This window comes from Asparagus officinalis, chromosome 3 (assembly GCF_001876935.1).
Source record: "Asparagus officinalis chromosome 3, Aspof.V1, whole genome shotgun sequence".
Classification (NCBI taxonomy): domain Eukaryota; kingdom Viridiplantae; phylum Streptophyta; class Magnoliopsida; order Asparagales; family Asparagaceae; genus Asparagus; species Asparagus officinalis.
This window is the reverse complement of record NC_033796.1, coordinates 56,107,127-56,128,914: the sequence shown is the minus strand read 5'-3', so window position 1 is coordinate 56,128,914 and position 21,788 is coordinate 56,107,127. Positions and strand designations below refer to the sequence as shown.

The 21,788-nt window shown below is 41.0% G+C and overlaps 1 protein-coding gene across 1 annotated transcript; it reads left to right on the top strand.

The window, feature by feature from the left end:
* LOC109835155 (metal transporter Nramp4-like) lies at window positions 20,381-21,770 on the top strand. The gene is made up of 2 exons (XM_020403143.1): window positions 20,381-20,631; window positions 21,587-21,770. The coding sequence occupies exons 1-2, from the start codon at window positions 20,381-20,383 to the stop codon at window positions 21,768-21,770; spliced, it is 435 nt and encodes a 144-aa protein (XP_020258732.1).

Below are 21,788 nucleotides of genomic sequence, written 5' to 3'. Positions count from 1 at the left end.
AATTAAAAACGATCATATTTAGAGTGGCAGTTGCAATTTTTTAACATACATATAATTGTACTGCTATTTTCTTATCTGATAAAAATATATACAAAAAAAGAACGGTATTTGTTTGTATTTCTCTTTAACATGATATGTATATCTCATGTTCAAGATGATATATAAATTTGAATAAACAAAATACTCAGAAGAACTTTATACAAATGCAAGTTTGCGCCCTTGCTCCGAATAAATTTCCATAAAAATTCCTAAACTTTGGAGTGTTTGGTATAAATGTTGGATAGCAGGTTCCTAATATGTTTCCTAATTTGTTTTGGTAACAGATTATTGGGATTCCTAATCTGTTTTGGTAACATGATTCCAAATCTGTTTTGGTAACAGATTATTAGGATTTCTAATCTGTTTTGTTTTTTGTTTTAGAATTCCTAGTATGTTTATGATTTTAGGATTTCTATATATAGAGAACAATTGGAAGAGAGAATTGAGAAGAAAATTGGGGATATTTGGAGCATAGAAAAGATGTATTTTCAGAGCTATTGGTTAGGATTTTGTTTGGAGAGAATTAGAGATTTGTTGGTGAGATTAATTGGTGAGTTTGAGTGATTTGTAATCTCAGTTTGTACTCTTCTTCTCTATTAGTGAAAAACCCTATCCCCTTCTTGCCCCGTGGACGTAGGCAACTTGCCGAACCACGTTAAAATTGGTTGTTTGTGTTTGTGGCATTGATTTGGTTCGTTTGGCCTTCTCTCGACGTTCGTTTGATTTGATTTCTCGTAGCACGTTGGTTTGGTTGTTTGGCTTCCAAGTGCTCAACAAGTGGTATCAGAGTTCGGACTACGCTTGGGCTATTTGGAGGAGTAGGTCGTTTTTGAGGCTCGCCTAGGGCTTCGTTTGGTGATAAAGGTGGGATTTTTTTGGTAAAGACTCTATCTTTTTTAGTTTTGGATCTATTCTTCATTTGTTCTGCATTTGTTTTGGTGCTTTGAGAAAGATGATCGAGAAAGAAGGAGTTGTGGAGGGTCTTCCGGCGTGAAGACTGTCCAAAGTTTGAATATCCACTCTATGAAGATAGATGTGGAGAAGTTTAATAGCACAAATAATTTTGGTCTTTGGAGATGTAAAGTCTTGGATGCGCTCAATGCGCAAAATTTAGAAGATACTTTGGAATTGGACGGGAAACCTGACAACATTGAGGAGAAGGTTTGGAAAAAGATGAATAGAACGACGTGTTGTGTGATTAGATCTTGTTTGACTTAAGATTTAAAATATGATGTGATCAATGAGACTTCAGCTAAAAAGATTTGGGAGATCCTAGAGGGTAAGTATTTGACCAAGAATGTAGAGAACCGCTTGCATTTGAAAAGGAGGCTTTATCGCTTCTAATTGAAGAAGGGGACCTTATATTGGTGATCACATGAACCACTACACGAAGCTTCTTGCAGATTTGGCGAATGTAGATGTGATGATTGAAGATGATGACAAGGCGTTGTTGTTGTTGAGTTTCTTACCTGACGAGGAATATGAGACCTTCGTTCTTACTCTTATTAATGGGAATGCATCACTTTCTTACAGTGAGGTCACCGCTGTACTTGTGAATTATCAGCTTCGAAAGAAGGATAAAGAGACTTCAGTTGAGTCGGTAGCGGGGGCATTGGTCGTAAGAGCAAAGAGTCCAAGCTGTGGTAGGAGGTCCCAGTCTAGAGGGGCACATATTGGAGTTCGCAGGAATCGGTGTGCCTTCTGTAAAGAGGATGAACATTGAAAAGCCGAATGCCCAAAGTTGGTTAATCGAACTGAGAAGAATAAGAGAAAAGCTATTCAAGCTTCAGAGGTGAATGTTATCAAGGCTAGTGGTAATAATTCAGATTCGGATTTTTTGGGCTACTCGTTATCTGCACTACCGTCAGTGTGGATGTTGGATTCAGGTGCTTCTTACCATATTTGTCCTAGGAGGAATTGATTCTCCAGCTTTTAGGAGTTGGAAAGAGGGTATGTCGTGCTCATTGGGTAATGATCACGAATGTCCTATTAGTGGTATCGGTACCGTTCAGATTAAGATGAGTGACGGAGTGATTCGAGAGTTGGTTGGAGTGAGGTTCGGTCCTCAGTTGAAGAAGAACATCATTTCACTTGGAGTTTTGGAGGCAGCAGGCTATAGGGTGACCTTGGTCGATTCATGTTTGAAGGTCACATTGGGGTCCATGATTGTGATGAATAATTTGTATTATTTGATTGGGAGCATGGTGTTTGATAGAGAGCTGACGACTTCTTTGGATTTAGCTAGACTGTGGCATTTGTTGAGAATGGGTTATTTGATTGGTTATGTCATGCATGGTTTGTTGAGGAGTGCTTTGACCTGCAGATTGAAGTCCTTTAAGCATATTGGTATGAGCAAGAAGACCGAGATGGAGTTTGACACTTCTATCCATTGATTAAGGGGTCTTTTAGGTGGTGTTCTGTCAGGCATTTGGAGGCCTTCCAAGAAGGCATCATTGGGAGGTAATCGGTATTTGGTTTCCGTAGTTGGGGATTGTTCTAGGTATTAGTGGGTTACAACCAGGTCCCGTTGGTGTGAAGTCTTAGAAGTCAATAACAATTGGAAGAAGTGTATTGGTAGAAAGGTAACATGTCGTTCTAGCTTTGGTAGGGGTTCTTTCTTGCATTTGTGCCGAAGTTATGGCACTTTGAGACACTTCATTGATGTGAAGACATTAGGGCAACGAGATGAGATGACAGTTTTGATGGGTTAGTCCTTACTGGAGGGGGATCGGTGTTGGCTGTCGAGCATTCGTTTTGGTTTTGGAGCTTCGACATATTTGGGTCATCTTGGTCATAGGTTGCCGACTGCTGCGTGTGAAGATTTTAGATCTGGTGGAGTTGCTTTAGATATTAGATTACGTCGGATATTTGGTTGCCCAACATTTGGTCACATCAAGTATGTGAGATTTGATCTGATTGCACGTTTGGGATTCAGAGGTTCGTTTGATTATCAGTTAGGAGCTTCTGATTTTGTTATGAGCATGTATGTCACATTTAACTCTCGGTAGGTGAAGAGTGTTGATCAGATTATTAGGATATCATAGCGGGTGGAGGGTGATACTACTTCACATTGGGTAGGAATTACTCCACATACTCCAAATCATACTGTATCGTTTGGGATTCTAGCTGAGGCGACACAGTTTGGAGATTATTTGGATTTGGAAGCAGATGATGAGTTGGTTTTGGATTCGAGTACAGCTAGTGGACATGTTTTGGATACGGCCATTGGTTCACCTCAGGTGGAGGTGTTTGATTTGTTTCAGTTTGGGGCCATTGGGAGCGCTATCAGTTGCAGATCTATTGGTGATATTGGTAAAGAGTTGTAAACTTTTCTATTTGATTGAGGGCCTTTGGAGGCCATTTGGGTGAACTACGTGAAGGCTCGATTCCTTGGGCAAGAGGATACATAGGCAGTCATATATGATGCAGCCAGTTTGGTGAGTTGATACCGACATTTGGAGTTTGTTCGCATTCTCATATGGGTTCTCGACTTATTGTGGATTGAGTCAGTTGTCGTGGATTTGTTCCACTCCGTACTGGACGCAACAAGTGAGACGTTTGGTTGGTATTGGTGTCGGCTCAGTTTTGGAAAAACTTCGTCGAGGTGGAGAATTATTAGATGCCATGTTCCTAATATATTTTCTAATTTGTTTTGGTAACAGGTTATTAGGATTCCTAATCTGTTTTGGTAACATGATTCCAAATCTGTTTTAGTAACAGGTTATTAGGATTCCTAATCTGTTTTGTTTTTTGTTTTAGAATTTCTAGTATGTTTATGATTTTAGGATTTCTATATATATTAAACAATTGGAAGAGAGAATTGAGAAGAAAATTAGGGATATTTGGAGCATAGAAAAGATGTATTTTCTGAGCTATTGGTTAGGGTTTTGTTTGGAGAGAATTAGAAATTTGTTAGTAAGATTAATTGGTGAGTTTGAGTGATTTGTAATCTTAGTTTGTACTCTTCTTCTCTATTAGTGAAAAATCTTATCCCCTTCTTGCCCCGTGGACGTAGGCAACTTGCTGAACCACGTTAAAATTGGTTGTTTGTGTTTGTGGCATTTATTTGGTTCGTTTGGCTTTCTCTCGACGTTCGTTTGATTTGATTTCTCGTAGCACGTTGGTTTGGTTGTTTGGCTTCCGCAGCGCTCAACAATAAAATCCTTCTTAAACTTTATAAATCAAGAAACACCTCATGATTCGTGCACCTAAGTTATTAAGGGGGGGGGTTGTGAACGGTGGAGTCACGTGTGGGTCACACCCACGCTTGTGAGGCCACAAGATCCATCGGACAAAAGATGAGTCCAGCGGATCTTTTGAGAGGCCACACCCACACATGTGAGCACGAGTCCAGCGGACAAATCACAAGGCCTAGTTTTGCATAACCGCATCACTAGGCTATAAATCCCTATTCCTAGGTTTTTCGTTCTGTGTGCAAGGAGAAAATTGCAGAGAGAAAGGTGACAGTGCAAAGGGGCTTCGTGAAAGGGAAAAAAACCGCGACTATCTCTTTGGGATGCGTGCAACATGAGAAAATAGTGGAGGCTTGGCAGCTGTTTTAGAGTTTGAGCATTCTTTTGAGGGAGATATTTGTGTGAGATTTGAGAGCGTGTTTTAAGGGTTTAAGTTGTATGATTGTAAACCTTATTTGTATTATCTCTCTCTAATAGTTGATCTCCCCCCTCCTTGCCCCGTGGACGTAGGCAATTTGCCGAACCACGTAAAATTCATTTGTCTCGCTGTTTGTGTGATTTGTAATAGCTTATTTAGATTCCCTCGACAGGTCAGTCCTAAAACTGATGAGAGGAAGAGCTGATATCCCACTTTGTTAAGATATTTTACTTTTGGCTCTTGTTTCCTGGGTGAAACATGAATTCCTATTGTGATCTTACTCTCTTGTTGCGCCGAGGTGCTGCCGAGGTGCTGCCGAGGTGCTGTTAAAATTTTCGCTATGTTCAACAAGTGGTACAGAGCACTGATTTCAGATCTAGGGTTTTGGAATTTGGTGGAGGAAGATTCTTATGTGAATCTTGGTTCTTGGAGTTCTAGGCTTCAGTGGAGATAGCATTAGGAGTTGTCGTTGGAGATTCTGTTTTCTTCGTGTGGACAGGAGATCTATTTGGAATCCGATCTTGGATTTAGTTGGGTAATTCTTAATTTCTATCAAAGTTTTATTCTTTCTCTACAACTTGGAGTTAGTTTGCAATGGGAGAAGAAGGTGAAAGCAGCAAGACGATAACGAGTACAGTTCAAGTTGGTTTTCAGAACACCAAAATTAGTGTGGTGAAGTATGACGGTAAAATTAACTTTGGTTTGTGGATGAGCGACGTACATGATACGCTCAATGCTCAGAACTTAGAGGAGACCATCATGGTCCATAAGAGACCACCAAAATATAAAGAGGCAATATAAAAAAAAGATGAATAGTAACGCTTGTGGGGTGATCAGGTCCTGTTTGGAACAGGAGCTGAAGTATGATGTGATTGGGGTGACGTCTGCAATGAAGATATGGAAAATTCTCAATAATAAGTACCTTACGAAGAGTGTTGAGAACCGGTTGTACTTGCTGTGTAGGTTATTCAGATTTCAGATGTCTAGAGGCACCTCGCTTGTGGCTCTTGTGAACATTGTTTTCAGACTTGACGAATGTTGATGAGAAGATTTCGGATGAGTACAAGACTATTATCTTATTGGGCTCCTTACCGGATGAGGAGTATGACACATTTGTGCTCACTTTGTTAAACGAGAGATCTTCTATCATCTATAGTGAAGTTACTAATGTATTGATAAATTATGATTTGAGGAGGAAGGACAAGAAGACTTCCCGTGCTAGCACTTCAGGCGAGGCCTTGTCGACGAGAGGTAGAAGCCCATATCTGAAAGGTGGTAATAGAGGGAGGTCAAAGTCAAGAAGCCGTCACCAATTAGTAAAGAACCAATGTGCATTCTGCAAGGAGCAGGGACATTCGAAGAGAGACTGTCTGAAGCTCAAGGAGAAAGAGAATAACAAGAAAAAGGGCCCGAAGGCCAATGAGGTGAATATTACGAAAGGCGATAATTCTGATGATTCGAGCTTTTCCCTACTAATTACTCCGGAGGTGAGGTGAACCACTTGGATGCATCATATTGGATGCTTAACTCCAGTGCTACCTATCATGTGATCCCTAGGTGAGATTGGTTTGCATCTTTTGAGAAGCTTGATGGGGGAATTGTAGTCATAGGAAATGATCAATCCTGTGGTATTTGTGGGATAGGTACTATGCGGATCCGGATATACGATGGAGTAGTTCGTAAATTAAAAGAGGTGAGATTTGTTCCTCAGCTGAAGAAGAATCTTATCTCAGTTGGAGTTTTGGAGGCAAAAGGATTCAAGGTGACCTTTGAAAATGTTGTAGCGAAGGTTACTAAGGAATCTTTGGTGGTGATGAAGGGAGTCCGCAACCAAAATTTATACTATCCGAAGGGGAGCACCGAGATTGACCAGATTGCTTCGGCTATTTTAAATGTGGACATCAGCAGGCTTTGGCATTACAGGTTAGGGCACACATGCAAGTAGTCACTGCAGGCGCTGTGCAAGCAGTGGCTATTGAAGGGAGCCAAGAGTGGTAAAGTGAAGTTATGTGAGCACTATGTACTTGGCAAAAAGACGAACTTGAAGTTCAGGACAACCATTCATAGGACGAGGGCATCCTAGACTACGTGCATACAGACATTTGGGGTCCCACCAAGATGGCATCATTTTATGGTCGATATTGGTTCGTCATGTTCGTAGATGACTATTCTAGGCATTGTTGGGTGTACACCATGAAGCATAAGAATGAAGTCCTAGATTTATTTGTAGAGTGGAAGAAGAGATTGAAACTGCAGATTGGGAGAAAGATCAAGATGTTACGATCTGACAACGGCGATGAGTATACTTCAAACCCTTTTCAACAACTATGTTGAGACGAGGACATAGAGAGATACTTCATGGTTAGTCATACACCACAGCAGAATGGGATGGTGGAGAGGTTGAATCGGTCTTTACTGGAGAAGGTCCGATGTTTATTGTCACAGAGTGGTTTGGAAAAGATCTTTTGGGCTGAGGCACTTATATATGGGAGCCACCTCATTAATAGGCTGTCTTCATCTGCGATTGAGGGGAAAACCTCTATGGAGAAGTGGTCGGGAGAGCCAGCATATGACTATGACTAGCTCAAGGTATTTGGGTGCCTTGTATTTTATCATGTGAGAACAGATAAATTGAAACTTTGAGCTAGGAATGCATATTTATAGGATTCAAGCGTGGTGTCAATGGATACAAGCTATGGGATCCAGTTGATAGAAAGATTGTGCAGAGTATGGACGTCACATTCGATGAGACTTCTATCTTAAAGATTTTCAGCTCTCATCAGGTGAAGAGCGACCCGATAGAGGAGATATCACAGGTGGTGGAGATCGATACAGCTCTATAGTGTCCAGATGGTGCAGTATCCATTAGAGTGCTGACTGAGGTGATGCCAGACGAGTACGATGGTGACACGGAGGATACGAGTACTGATGTGTAGGATCAGGGACCAACGGCTCAGGTTCAGGATTCTATTGTGGTTCGGAGACAGAGGAGAGACATACAGATGCCAACACGGTATGCCGACACAGTTACGTGTGCACTTCTGGTGGAGAGTATCGATGAGATGGTGTCTACTATATTTAGAGAGGCCGAGCAGAGTTTGAAGGCTGATTCGTGGCAAGTAGCTATGCAGGAGGAGATGGAGTCTCTTCACAAGAATGATACATGGGAGATTGTTGAGCTTCCAAAGGGGAGGAAGGCAATTGGTTATAAGTGGGTATACACAAAGAAGGAGGGCATTGAGAGTGCTCCATTGAGGTTCAAAGCTAGGTTGGTTGCGAAGGGCTATGCACAGGAGGAAGGTATTGACTATAATGAGGTTTTCTCTCCGGTGGTGAAGCACTCTTCGATTCGGATTTTTCTAGTTTTAGTGACATAGTATGGTTTGGAGTTAGATCAGTTAGATGTAAAGATGATATTTTTTCATAGTGATCTTGATGAAGAAATATATATGACTCAACTATTGGGATTCCGAGTTGTAGGGAAGGAAAAATTGGTTTACAGATTGAAGAAATCGATATACGGTTTGAAGCAGTCTCCTCAACAGTGGTATAGGCGATTCGATGGTTTTATGATTGGTCATTTGTATATTCGGAGCCAGTTTGATCCTTGCGTATATTTTCGTAAGTTGAAAGAAGATGCGTACATCTATTTGTTACTTTATATCGATGATATGTTGGTTGTCTCTATTTCTAGATCTGTTATAGATGAGTTGAAGGCACAACTTTCAAAGGAGTTTAAGATGAAGGATTTGGGTGAGGCGAAGCGTATTTTAGGGATGGAGATCGAAAGAGACAAGAAGAATGGTAGAATTTATTTGACACAGATGGCTTATTTGAAGAAGGTTCTACAGCGATTTTATGTTAGCATGGATATGAAGTCAGTTAGTGTACCATTGAGAGCCCATTTGAAGCTTTCAGCTGATCTTTTACTGACAACAATTGAAGATTGAGAGTTGATGTCTAAGACTCCATATGCGAGCGTGGTTGGGAGCTTGATGTACATGATGGTATGTACGAGACCAGATTTATCACAGGCGGTGAGCATGATTTCGAGATACATGCACGATCCAGGAGTGGGTCATTGGGATGCCGTGAGATAGATTTTGAGGTACATTCAAGGTAGGCTCAATGTTGGTTTGGTTTATGAGCGGGACACTACAGGTGGGTAGTTGTGTATTGGCTATGTTGATTCAGATTATGCCGAGAATTTGGATAAGCGCACGTCTACGACGGGGTATGTGTTCACTTTAACCCGTGCGCCGGTGTGTTGGAGATGCATCTTACAGTCTATGGTGGCTTTGTCTATGATGGATACAGAGTATATGGCGATTACGGAGGCTGTGAAGGAGGCGATTTGGCTTCGAGGACTTTTGGAGGAACTTGGTATATCGCAGCGGTCCGTCACTATTTTTTGTGATAGCATGAGTGATATCTATTTGGCGAAGAATCAGGTTTTTCATGCGAAGACGAAACACATTGACGTTCATTATCACTTTGTTCGTGATGTTCTTGAAAATAACAATGTGGAGATTGTGAAGGTTCACACGAAGGATAATCCGGCAGATATGCTCACAAAGGTAGTTCCAAGCAATAAGTTTGATCATTGTAAAGACTTGTTGCACATTCATAATTATTGAGGCCGTTGGCGGCCATTTGGGTGAACTACGTGAGGCTTGATTCCTTAGACAAGAAGATACTTAGGCAGTCTTTACGATGCAGCCGGTTTGGATTAGTTGATTTTGATGGGGGTGAGATTGTTTGGACTCTCGTTCAGGTTCCAGACTTGTTGTGGATTGAGTCCGTTGTCGTGAATTAACTTCACGGCGTACTAGACACAACAAGTGAGACATTTGGTTGCTTTGGTGTCGGCTCAGTTTTGGAAAAACTTCGCCGAGGTGAAGAATTGTGAACGGTAGAGTCACGTGGGGGCCATACTCACGCTTGTGAGGCCACAAGATCCAGCGGACAAAAGATGAGTCTAGCGGATCTTTTGAGAGGCCACACCTACACATGTGAGTACGAGTCCAGCGGACAAATCACAAGGCCTAGTTTCGTATAACTACAGTAGTAGGCTATAAATACATATTCCTAGGTTTTTCGTTCTGTGTGCAAGGAGAAAATTACAGAGAGAAAGGCAGTTGTGCAAAGGGGCTTCGTGAAAGGGGAAAAACGTGGCTATCTCTTTGGGCTGCGTGCAACAGGAGAAAACATCGGAGGCTTGGTAGTTGTTTTAGAGTTTGAGCATCCTTTTGAGGGAGATATTTGTGTGAGATTTGAGAGCTTGTTTGAGGGTTTAAATTGTGTGATTGTAAACCATATTTGTATTCTCTCTCTCAAATAGTTGATCTCCCCCCTCCTTGTCACGTGGACGTATGCAATTTGCCGAACCACGTAAAATTCGTTTGTCTTGCTGTTTGTGTGATTTGTAATAGCTTATTTAGGTTCCCTCGACAGGTCAGTCCTAGAACCGATGAGAGGAAGAGCTGATATCCCACTTTGTTGAGATATTTTATTTTTGGTTCTTTTTTCTGAAACGTGAACTCCTATTGTGATCTTACTCTCTTGTTGCACCGAGGTGCTGCCGAGGTGTTGTCGAAATTTCCACTATGTTCAACAGGGGTATCTAGGGGGTTCACCAAATTTAAGTGCCACGACCTACACATTCAAGTAAAAACGGTGCGTGTTTCGCGTGTGACATGTCTCCAACAAATTTTATTGAAAGAATTTTGCAGGTTAGTATAAATATATAGTGTAAAGCTTGTTTAGGCTTTTTAGACTTCATTTTTATGTCTGTTATATATAACAACTTTTCCACATAATCCTAGAAGTCGGCGTTTGTGAAATTTATCCTGCAAATTATATGCAGTACCGTTTTCCCACTAAAGAAGCAAGAGAAAAATAATGTTAAAAATCACCTTCTGATATGTATATATATACGCACAGCTAATATTCACATGCAACTTAGGATGTGGCCTACAAGCTAGCAAATGTTAATTAGTTAAGCATTGTAACTTTTTTAAGCAGCGGTAATTACGGATGCACACGGTTCGGATACAAGTCGAATATGATACTTATCATGTTTGTATGTGCCTACCAATCTTGTATACAGATATGAATACAGAAATGTCTCAGTAAAAAAATTAATAACCATATCCGCTAAAATCGGATACATATACGAATATGCATGCGAATATATAAGCAGACATATATGCGGATAAAAATAGATATGAGAAAACTAGAAATATTGAAAAAATATATATCATATATACAAGAGTGTTCATTGAAATGCTAAGATTAGATCTCTTGATCATCAAAATTAGCCTCAAATCCATTAATCTAAGGATACAAAATGTTGCAACTATATGACCAACATATATTTAGATATTTTAGATGCAGATGCAAATACAGATATTTTACTACATAACCCCATTACTGTATCCTATCGGTTATAGAGTTTAGCAACCATGTCTGCATCCTAACATATACGAATACATATATGAATATTTTCTCGGATACAGATATTTTTGTGCACCCCCAGTGGTAATTGAGTAAAGTCCTAAACTATGCTAAAATTGCAAGAGATAAAAGTGTAGGATATTGTTTTGGTTAATTCTTAGCAAAATGTATTAGTTGTTCAGTATCCTATACACTTCTTGTTTTCAACCTAAACCATAATAATATAGACAAACCATCTAAGCTACTTGTTCTACCCTAGAAATCATGAATTTAATGAATCTCTAAGAACCGGCCATGTGTCAAGAGGGTCGGGGTCATATGATCAAATACCCATCTTGGTATAGCCGTAATCCGACTGAATTGTCCGACCCTTCCGATAATCCTAGTCCGGATTGGGAGGCGTCCTCAGGTCGAACCCCACTAGAGAGCACATGTCACAAGTCAAGTGGATGTCTGACCTTCTTGTCAAAGGTGCCCACATTTAATACACAAATAAGGGTGATGATAATTTCTTAGGCATCGGTCATACTCCACCACTCAGTCGCCATCACATTAAATGCAGGTCATATGTGATAATGACTCATGGGAAATAGTGCCCATACCCCCATCATTCTATCACTATAACATTGAATAATGTATGGGTGACTCTCACAAGATAGCCCAAACAAACGTTGACAAATGTAAATCACAAATGAAGTACTATTTGCACCAGCCAAGTCAAATTACCAATCTACCATATACCCCATATAAAACATAAGAGATCTTCACCATTCTCTGGTCTAGACTCTCTAAATCTTCAACCCAATCTAATATTCTTCATTTTGATTTGATCAGTTACTAACTTTATATGCAGAGGACACGTCGGAGGAAACCTCCTCCAAGACTTCTAATGTCTGCTGCTTGTGCATGATCTGCCTTTTTTCTGTTTGACATCAAAGAAGTTCAAGGCCCCTCTTGTTAAGAATATAACTTTTGGGAAGAAAAGAAACTTTTAAGAAAAAAAGAAAGTTCGAGAAGAGAAGAGACTTATTTTATGTATTGTATTAAATTGCTTAAATACAAAACTAAGAGGGGAAGTTCTAGAATCCTAATTGACTTGGAACTAGAACAAAGGAAAGCAGATACCCTAATACTACTATATCTAACATCCCCATTAAACTAGCGATTGTTAGAGAACCGTGAGTTTGGATAAGACGAGCCAAATTTGCACAGATGGTTATTGGCATGGCTTGGGGAGCGGTGGTTGAATTGGAGCACATCGATTGCTAGAATTGTAGGTGGCAAGATCATGATATAGTCTGGTCTTGCGGTCACTGTTGAGGGCACTGCAAATAGAAGGGTTCGGTGATGTTGCTGTCGTGGGTGCTGGAGAGGGAGAGATTTAGCAGTTTTGCTGTCATGGGCATTATAGTTGCAGATGGTTCAATGATGTTGCTGCCGTGGGCACTGCAGATGGTGAGGTTCGGCGGTGTCGCTGTCGTGAGCACTGCAGCTGACACATTAAGTACAATAGTTGATGGCCACAACTATGAAAATTAGGTGTGTAAGTTTTGGAAGTGTTTAGGCATATTGTCGTACGGTTGGTAGGCATGAGTTGCTTGGGAGAAAAGGCTTGTGAGGCTTAGAAATTGGTGATGTTGAGGCTGGTGCTTGGTAAACCATGGTGTGATTCTGGCTGGATGTCGTTCGAATGGAGTGGTGCACCCGTGCGGGTCTGATCGAGCGACGGTGCGATGGTGCAATGTTGGCTCAAACGGTCGAGCGATGGTGGCGCTGGTTCGACTGGGCAATGGCCGGCGGTGGATGAACATCAAGCAGTTATGGGCTAGGGTTTTGGATGTGATAGGGTTTGGGCTGTCGACAATGAGTTGGCTATCAGAGATATTGTCGAGGTCAAATTAGTGTTGAGGCAGCAAGGTTCATGATGAGCAGTAACTTGAATAGGATAGTAGTCCGTGGGTGAACAGTACCCCCATGATGAACAATGACATTTAGCATGATGAACAGTGGATAGTAGTCCGCGGGTGAACAGTCCTCAGACGAACAGTGTCATTTGGCAAATGTTAGGGCTAAGGTTTTGTAGTGAGCCAAGGATGGTGGGAGGTTGTAAGCGATGGGGCGATGCGTCAAGATTGAATCGGGTGTCGAGGCCGCCAAGGGGAAGCACGGAGATTTCGGCAAAACCCCCCTCGGCATCTTGTTGTAGAGGAAGAAGAAAGTGGTCTATCTGGGATCAAGAGAATGACTCTGATACCATGCTAAGAATAGAGTTTTTAGGAGAAAAAAGAGACTTTAAAGAAAAAAGAGACTTCACGAAGAGAAGAGACTTATTTTATTCATTGTATTAAACTACTTAAAAACAAGAGTATGAAGAGAAGTTCTAGAATCCTAATCGACGTGGGACTAAAATAAAGGAAATTAGATATTCTAATACTACTATATCTAACACACCTAACCCTTGATTATCCCTACGCATTTTGGAGATTAATTTTCTGACATAAATGCTACTAGTTGGTGGTAAGTACCCTATACCATTGCTCATGGCAACTTGGTAGAACAAAAGTAGTGCTTGTTGTGTATGGCGGAAGCTCGAAACCACACGAACAAGAACGAGATAAATCACAACTAATAAGCCAAACATAATACCACAGCAAGACAAATAAATTTTATGTGGTTCGGCAAGTTGCCTATCTCCACGGGGCAAGAAGGGGGGGGGGGGGGCTTTCTTACTATTAGAAATCAAGAGAATACAAATAGGGTTACAAATCTCACCAAATAAACCCTAAAACAAAGCCTCTAGATCTCTCACAACTCTCCCACAATTGGATGCAGCAATCCCCTCTCAAAGACTGCTCAAAATGTCCTTGCTTGATCCTAATTAATTAGGATTAAGATTATATATCAACTCAGAATGAAACGGGTCAGAAAACCAAAACTGAGGTCTTCGTCGCTAAGCTAGCCATTTCTTCAATTTTCCACCTCGGCAAACGTTTCTATCAAAACTAAGCCGACACCAAAATATCCAAATATCCCACTTGTTGCATCCAGAACTAAGTGAAAACAACCCACTTCAACGAGCTCAATCCACAACAAGTCAGGAACCCAAACGAGAGCTCAAACACTCTGCCCCCCCCCAATCAAAATTAATAAATCCAACCGACTGCATCAAACAAGACTGCCTACGTATCCTCTTGCCCAAGGAATCAAGTCGAACGTAGTTTACCCAAATGGCCTCCAAAGGCCCTCAACACTGAAGAATGTTCAATAGCTTCAAACAATGACCAAATTTTAAATCTGAAATAACTTTGGTCAACATATCCGCATGGTTGTCCTTTGTGTGGATCTTCTCTAATATGACGTCTTTATCATCCAATACGTCAAGAACAAAGTGGAATATGACATTAATGTGCTTTGTACGTGCATGATAAACCTGGTTCTTCGCTAAATAGATAGCTGATATGCTATCATAATATACCCGAAGGGTCTCCTGTGCAATCCCCAAGTCCTCCAATAGTCCATGCAACCACAAAACCTCCTTAACAGCTTCAGTTACCGCCATATACTCCGTCTCTATAGTAAAGAGAGCCACTATAGACTGAAGTGTACATCTCCAACAAACCGGTGCTCCTGGCAATGTAAACACATATCCTGAAGTAGATCGGCGCTTGTCAAGATCCCCCACATAATCTGAATACACGTAATCAATACAATCCTGCCAATTCTTCTCACTCTTCTGAAAAACCAGACCAACATCCATGGTGCCTTTAACATACCGTAAAATCCACTTCACGACCTCCTAATGACCCTTTCCGGGGTCGTGCATATACCTCGATATCATACTCACGGCCTATGACAAATCTGGTCTCGTACATACCATCGCATACATCAAGCTACCCACTATACTGACATACGGAACCTTTGACATGTAATCTCTGTCCTCAACTGAAACATGTGGCATATTAGCTGAAAGCTTAAAGTGGGGAGTCAATTGAGTGCTAACTATTTTTGTATTACCATCAAAGCTGAATTTCTTCAACATCTTCTGCAAGTAACTCCTCTGTGCGAGCTTCAATCTCCCCTTCACCCTGTCTCTCTCAATCTCCATACCTAATATCTTCTTTGCATCTCCAAGATCCTTCATCTCGAACTCGGATGACAGCTCCTCTTTTAACTTTTGAATAGTCAAAGAATTCCTGGAAGCAATAAGCATATCGTTAACATATACATGCAAATATATGTGCTCACCATCCTGTAGCTTGTGCATGTAAACACATAGGTCATATGGGCTCCTCGTGTACCCATGGCCAATCATGAAGCTGTAGAATCTCTTGTACCACTGTCGCGGTGATTGCTTCATTCCATAAAGAGACTTCTTCAACTTGCAAACCAAATCTTCCTTTCATACAGCTTTGAATCTCAAAGGTTGTGTCATGTAGATCTCCTCATCTAAATCTTCGTGTAGAAATGCTATCTTAACATCCATCTGGATTAAATCTAAATCCAGCTGTGCCATCAATACCAATAAAATCCGAATCGACGAATGTTTCATAACGGGTGAAAATATCTCGTTGTAATCAATACCCTCAAGCTGTGCATATCCCTTAGCAACTAATCTGGCTTTGTACCTAATTTCCTTACAACAAATAGCTTTCTTCCCCTTAGGTAGCCTTGTAAGTTCCTAAGTGTCGTTCTTCTGAAAAGATCGCATCTCCTCCTCCATAGCTTTCCTCCACCTGATCAAATCGGGGCTAGACTCTGCCTCCCTGAATGTGGATGGAACCATATCATCAATGACCTTCACTGATAATGCATATGCGACCATAATATCATTATACCTAGCTGGTCGACGAATCACCCTTCTAGGTTTATTCGCTACAATAGACTCCTGAACACGACCCTGCTCGTGAGTCTCATAATCCACTGTATCTTCTATCTGCCCGGTTGTCATCTTATTTTCTCCTAGTGTCACCTCTGTAGGAGTCTCAATGGATACAATGCTATCTGGAGTGAGTGGATTCACATCATCCTCTACATGCTGTGATATCTCTCGAATCTGATCTTCCTCCACCTGTAGAGGAACTTGAGGCCTCATCATGTACGCCTCATCAAATGTGACATCCCTACTAATAACTATCTTCTTGTCCTGTGAATCCTATAACTTAAAGCATTTAACTCCATCTCTAAATCCCACAAAGATTGCCTTCCGCGCCCTTGGATTCAATTTACCATCACTAACATGATAATAAGCAGGACACTCAAATATCCGAAGCGACTCATAGTCACTAGCTACCGAACCAGACCAATGCTCTAAAGGAGTCTTCCCCTGTATCGTAGTGCATGACAACCTATTAACGAGATAGCTCGCATAAACCAACGCCTCGGTCCAAAAGGATCTAGGTAATCCACTCTGCGTCATCATACATAGTACCTTCTCTAGCAATGTACGGTTTAATCTCTCAGCCACCCCATTTTGTTGTGACATCTCTCAAACTGTGAAGTATCGCCTAATGCCGTGATCCCGGCAAAACTACAAAAACGGATCACTCTTATACTCTCCATCGTTATCTGAACGTAGAGTCTTCACCTTTCTACCTGTCTACAGCTCTACTTTCTTCTTCCACTCTATAAAAGTATCCGGGATCTCATGTTTATACTTTATAGTGTATACCCAATTCTTCCTGAAATAGTCATCAATAAAAGTGACAAAATAGTTGGCCCCACCAAGTGATGTGTTCTTGGAAGGGCCCTAAACATCTGTGTGAACGTAATCCAATATACCTTGGGTGTTATGAATAGCGGTGCCAAACTTCACTCTAGTCTTCTTTCCAAGTACACAATGCTCACACAACTCTATCTTCTAGGTCTTAACACCTTTCAAAAGCTCCTATTTCGCCAATGACTACAGGGACTTATCACCTGTGTATCCTAGTCTCATGTGCCATAGAGTAATAGTGTCCTCCTCTGTAGTGATAGAAGTTGCCAGATCCTCTGTAACTGTCTTGCCCTTCAATTAGTATAGGGAGTTTCCCATGACTCATCGCATCACCACCATAGAACCCTTCGTGACCTTCACGGTAGCATCCTCTAAGGTCACCTAATAATCAGCTGCCTCCAAAGTACCAAGAGAAATGATGTTCTTCGTCAGCTGCGGCACGAACCTCACTTCATTCAACTCCCTCACTACACTGTCATGCATCCTGATCTGGATTGAACCAATACCACTATTAGGGCATACGTGGTCATTACCCATAAGCACGTCATCCTCTCTTTCCAGCTCCTCAAAGCTGGAGAACCAGTCCCTCCTTGGGAAAATATGATATATGGCTCCCGAATCCAACATCCACTCCGTAGAGTCGGTAGCAAACCGACGGTAGTGCAGTGCATGAATAACCTGAAGAATCTGAATCTGAATGCTCACCAACAGCTTTTGCAACATTCACTTCTGAAGTTTGTACAGCTTTTCCCTTATTCTTCCCGGCTTTGTCCTTCAACTTTGTCCTTCAACTTTGGACAATCAATCTTCCAATGTCCCTCTTACTTTACAAAAACGATGTTGATTTTTACCAATACTCTTATAGGCACCTCTATTCTTTAATTTTGGGCGGTTGACTTGGCCACGGTTTGGACTACGGCCTCGAACTGCTAATGCATCTCCCGATGCCTTCTCAGATGGTTCAACATCACTCTTCCTCAACTCATAATTCACCAATACTAAGGTCACCTCCTTGTAGCTAACAGTAGTTTTTCCATTGATCATAGTGAGAATGAACGTACTATAGTCATCCTCCGATAACGAACACAAAAGTAGCATCACCTTGTCTTCATCCTCAACCATGATGTCCACATTGACCATATCTGAAAGTAGCTTTGTGAAATTATTAATATGTTCCCTAATGGAAACTCCCCTCTTTATCTTGAACTGGTAAAACCTCTTCTTCAAGTGAAGCCGATTCTCAATTCTCTTCGTAAGATACTTTTCTATGAGTGTTTCCCACATTCTCTTCGCTGACGTCTCATTCATCACATCATAAATAAGATCCGGCGTTAAGCATGACCGAATAACTCCACAAGCACTACTATTTATTTTTTTCCAAACCCTGTCCTCCATGTCAGCAGGTTTCTCTTGTAACTCAAGAGTCTCCTCCAAATTCTGTGTATCCAATGCATCCATCACCAAACTAAAATTGATATTGCTGTCGAATTTCAAAACATCAATCTTCATATTATTGATGCTTAGACTCTGTATTGCCTACGTAAGAGACGAACCTGATGTGCTTGCTTCTCCCATGTTGTTGATCTAACTCTTCAAATAGGAATCCTTCAGCGACTCCTTCAAACAAGCCCAAGCCAAACCTGAAGCTCTGATACCACTTGTTGTGCACGGCAGAAGCTCGAAACCACACGAATAAGAGCGAGATAAATCACAACTAATAAGCTAAACACAATACCACAGCAAGACAAACGAATTTTTCGTGGTTCAGCAAGTTGCCTACGTCCACGGGGCAAGGAGCGGGGAGTTCTCACTATTAGAAATCAAGAGAATACAAATAGGGTTATAAATCTCACCAAATTAACCCTAAAACAAAGCCTCTAGATCTCTCACAACTCTTCCACAATTGGATACAGCAATCCCCCTCTCAAAGACTGCTCAAAACGTCCTTGTTTGACCCTAATTAATTAGGATTAAGATTATATATCAACTCAGAACGAAACGGGTCAGAAAACCAAACTCAACTGCAGACCCGACTCGCGGTCGACCGCAGAACCACGCACGATCGACCGCGAAAACGACAAAAACTTTCCAGAGTCTCTGGATTTTTGACGGTCGACCGCCGCGCCACACGAGGTCGACTGTGACCTGATACAGATTAGAACTCAGCCTTGTGCACGTTGGCGGTCGACCGCCGCGCCATACGCGGTCGACCGCACAACACCTAAACTTGTTCTTTCATCATTTCCTGCGGTCTTCGTCACTGTGCTCGCCATTTCTTCAGTGCGTAAGCATTTTCCTTTTCTTTTAAGGTCATATTCTCCGGTGCAATAAAGAAGACATACTATCATCAATACGCATCCTCTCTAGCAAAATCAAGAGGGGTTCTTATGGAAATGTGTTTTCGAGATAATATTTTTTCTATGTTAGTCTCTAGAAACTTTATAATTGCTTTCATAGAACAAAAACAGTACACTCTGACAATGTTAGACACCTTATCCACTCTCTACACAAACAGTAACTGAGAGCTAGTTGCTAATTTGGCTTGCTAAATAAAAAAGAATCAATTAAAGGACTAATAAATTTATTAGTTACTTTATTTTGTGGTGTATAACTTCAGAATTTTGTTTGCTTTAAAGAAATATACCTCGAAAAGGAGGTTCTTTTTTATTTATATAAATTTACTTTCTCGCAAATCGTCTGAAATGTAACAAGTTTATCACACCCTCATCCAATTTAGTTACAATTGCTTGTTTTAGGCACACCTGTAAGTTCCCAAGGATATAATAAAGATGATGGTTTCCGTAAATAAATAAAAAAAGACATAAAGATGAACCTAAGCAAAAATTGTAATTAAATCAAGCTTTCCACATATTGATAGACAAAAACCATTTTAAGAAAACATTCGTTAACCGGCAAAATGAGTTCATTGTTTGCCATTGATCAATAAAAGAATCCATTTAGTTGTAGCATTAGTCTCTACTTTGGAGGTTGGAATCATCATCATTTTTGTACTAGTCCCAATAAGCTAACAGCCAAAAAATAATACGTCGACTGTTAAGAGTAGGATCAATATTTAATTCCAATTCCGGTATCCTCAGTTTTTGTGACCTCTATAAATAGAGCATATAGTTTTCTCCCAAATACCACGGAAGATATCGCTGCATGTATCTAACTTTTGCATTCCTACCCCTAGTTGGATTCATAATTGCAATAAAGTGAATTTGTAGGGCGCTTATCTGTAAAAACCCCCTCGTACCCTCAACAAACAAACGCGCTTCACTGTGCGAAGATGAGAATTATGACGCCGTTCCAAATCACAGTCTCCTCCAATGAGACCAACGGCACCACCAAAAAATCCCCGTTTTCCTCCTCTCTCCCCTTCTCTCCGATCCCAATGCAGCCCGAATCCGAATCCGAGTCCACAATCCTCCTCAAACCGGAACCCGACAGCACCGAGGAGGAGGAGGAGGAGGAGGAGGAGGAGCGCGCGTACGAGGCCTGCGAGAAGATCACCATCGAGGAGTCCGACTCCGAGTCCGAGGGCTCAGATCCGCCGTTCTCATGGAAGAAGCTGTGGCTTTTCACGGGGCCAGGGTTCCTGATGAGCATCGCGTTCCTCGATCCGGGGAATCTGGAGGGAGATCTGCAGGCGGGGGCGCGAATTGGGCGAGGCTCGTGCTTTGGGTGATGGCGGAGGTGGCGTTGATTGGGGCGGATATACAGGAGGTTATTGGGAGTGCGATTGCGATCAAGATTCTGAGCGGGGGAGTTGTGCCGCTCTGGGGTGGAGTTGTTGTTACTGCATTAGACTGGTGAGTTTTTTTATTATTATTGTTTGTGGTGATGGCTTTTGATTAGTTTCGGGAATTGGGATTCTTGAATTTGGCCGAGTTTTTTTTATTTACAAAATTGTGTGTTTTTTTTGTGATTTTTAGCTGAATTTAGCTGAATTACGGTTTGGGGTTCTTTTGTTTTTGTTGTTTTTGGGGGAATTTTGGTTGAATTTTATTTCTGGAGCTGGCATTGTTTAGCAAAGTTTGTTTCTTTTTATGAAAAATGTGATTAAAAAATGGTTTAGCTGATTTTTGAGAGCTGTGGATACGCGACGGAAGTTTCAGCTGAATTAGCTTGATTTATGCACTTATTAGTGGATTCTGGGAAGGAAGGTTGGGGGATTTGAAGTGGTTGAAGTTTAAGAGCATGAGAGAATTAATTTGTATATATGAGTTAGGTTGCATTTTTATGATTACCATCGCTTTCTTCTTATATGCTGGTTCTGGGTTAGTTCATGACTTCTTAGTCACAATGATTTACTATTGAGGCACATAAAAACTGATCATTTTTGCAGAAGGGTAATTGCTTTTATAGCATTTTAGTTATTTCAATTTTCTTGTGGGGTTGGGCTTTTGTTTCTCACTCACTATATGAAACCTGATATGAGGTGTGTCTCTAGGCACTGAACCATTAAAATCGCGCAAGTGAGCTTCATGAGACAATCTCTTAACCCTTATGTTTAGAATTAATTGAGATCTAGATTTTCTTTGTTGTTGTTATTGTCCTTGCAATAAGCAAGGGATACCTTTGTAAAGAAAAGAAAGCAATAAATATGTTATGTCTATCTGCTATTGGTTTTTTTTGGGAAGTGAAAGCATGCTAAATACAAACTTAAAAGAGTACTGGAGTCTTATGTATGAATTTTATAGTTATTTATTTAAATATTGCTTGTTTACTTTTGCGATAGTAATCTTATGTCTTTCTTTCTGGCAGCTTTGTGTTCTTGTTCCTTGAGAATTACGGTGTTCGGAAGTTAGAAGCTGTTTTTGCCATTCTTATTGCTACTATGGCAGTCTCATTTGCTTGGATGTTTGGTGAAACCAAACCCAATGGCAAGGAGCTTCTAATAGGTATTTTTCTATTATGGACTGATCCTATTGTTTTGATTGCTTATTAAATTCTCACGTTAACAGAT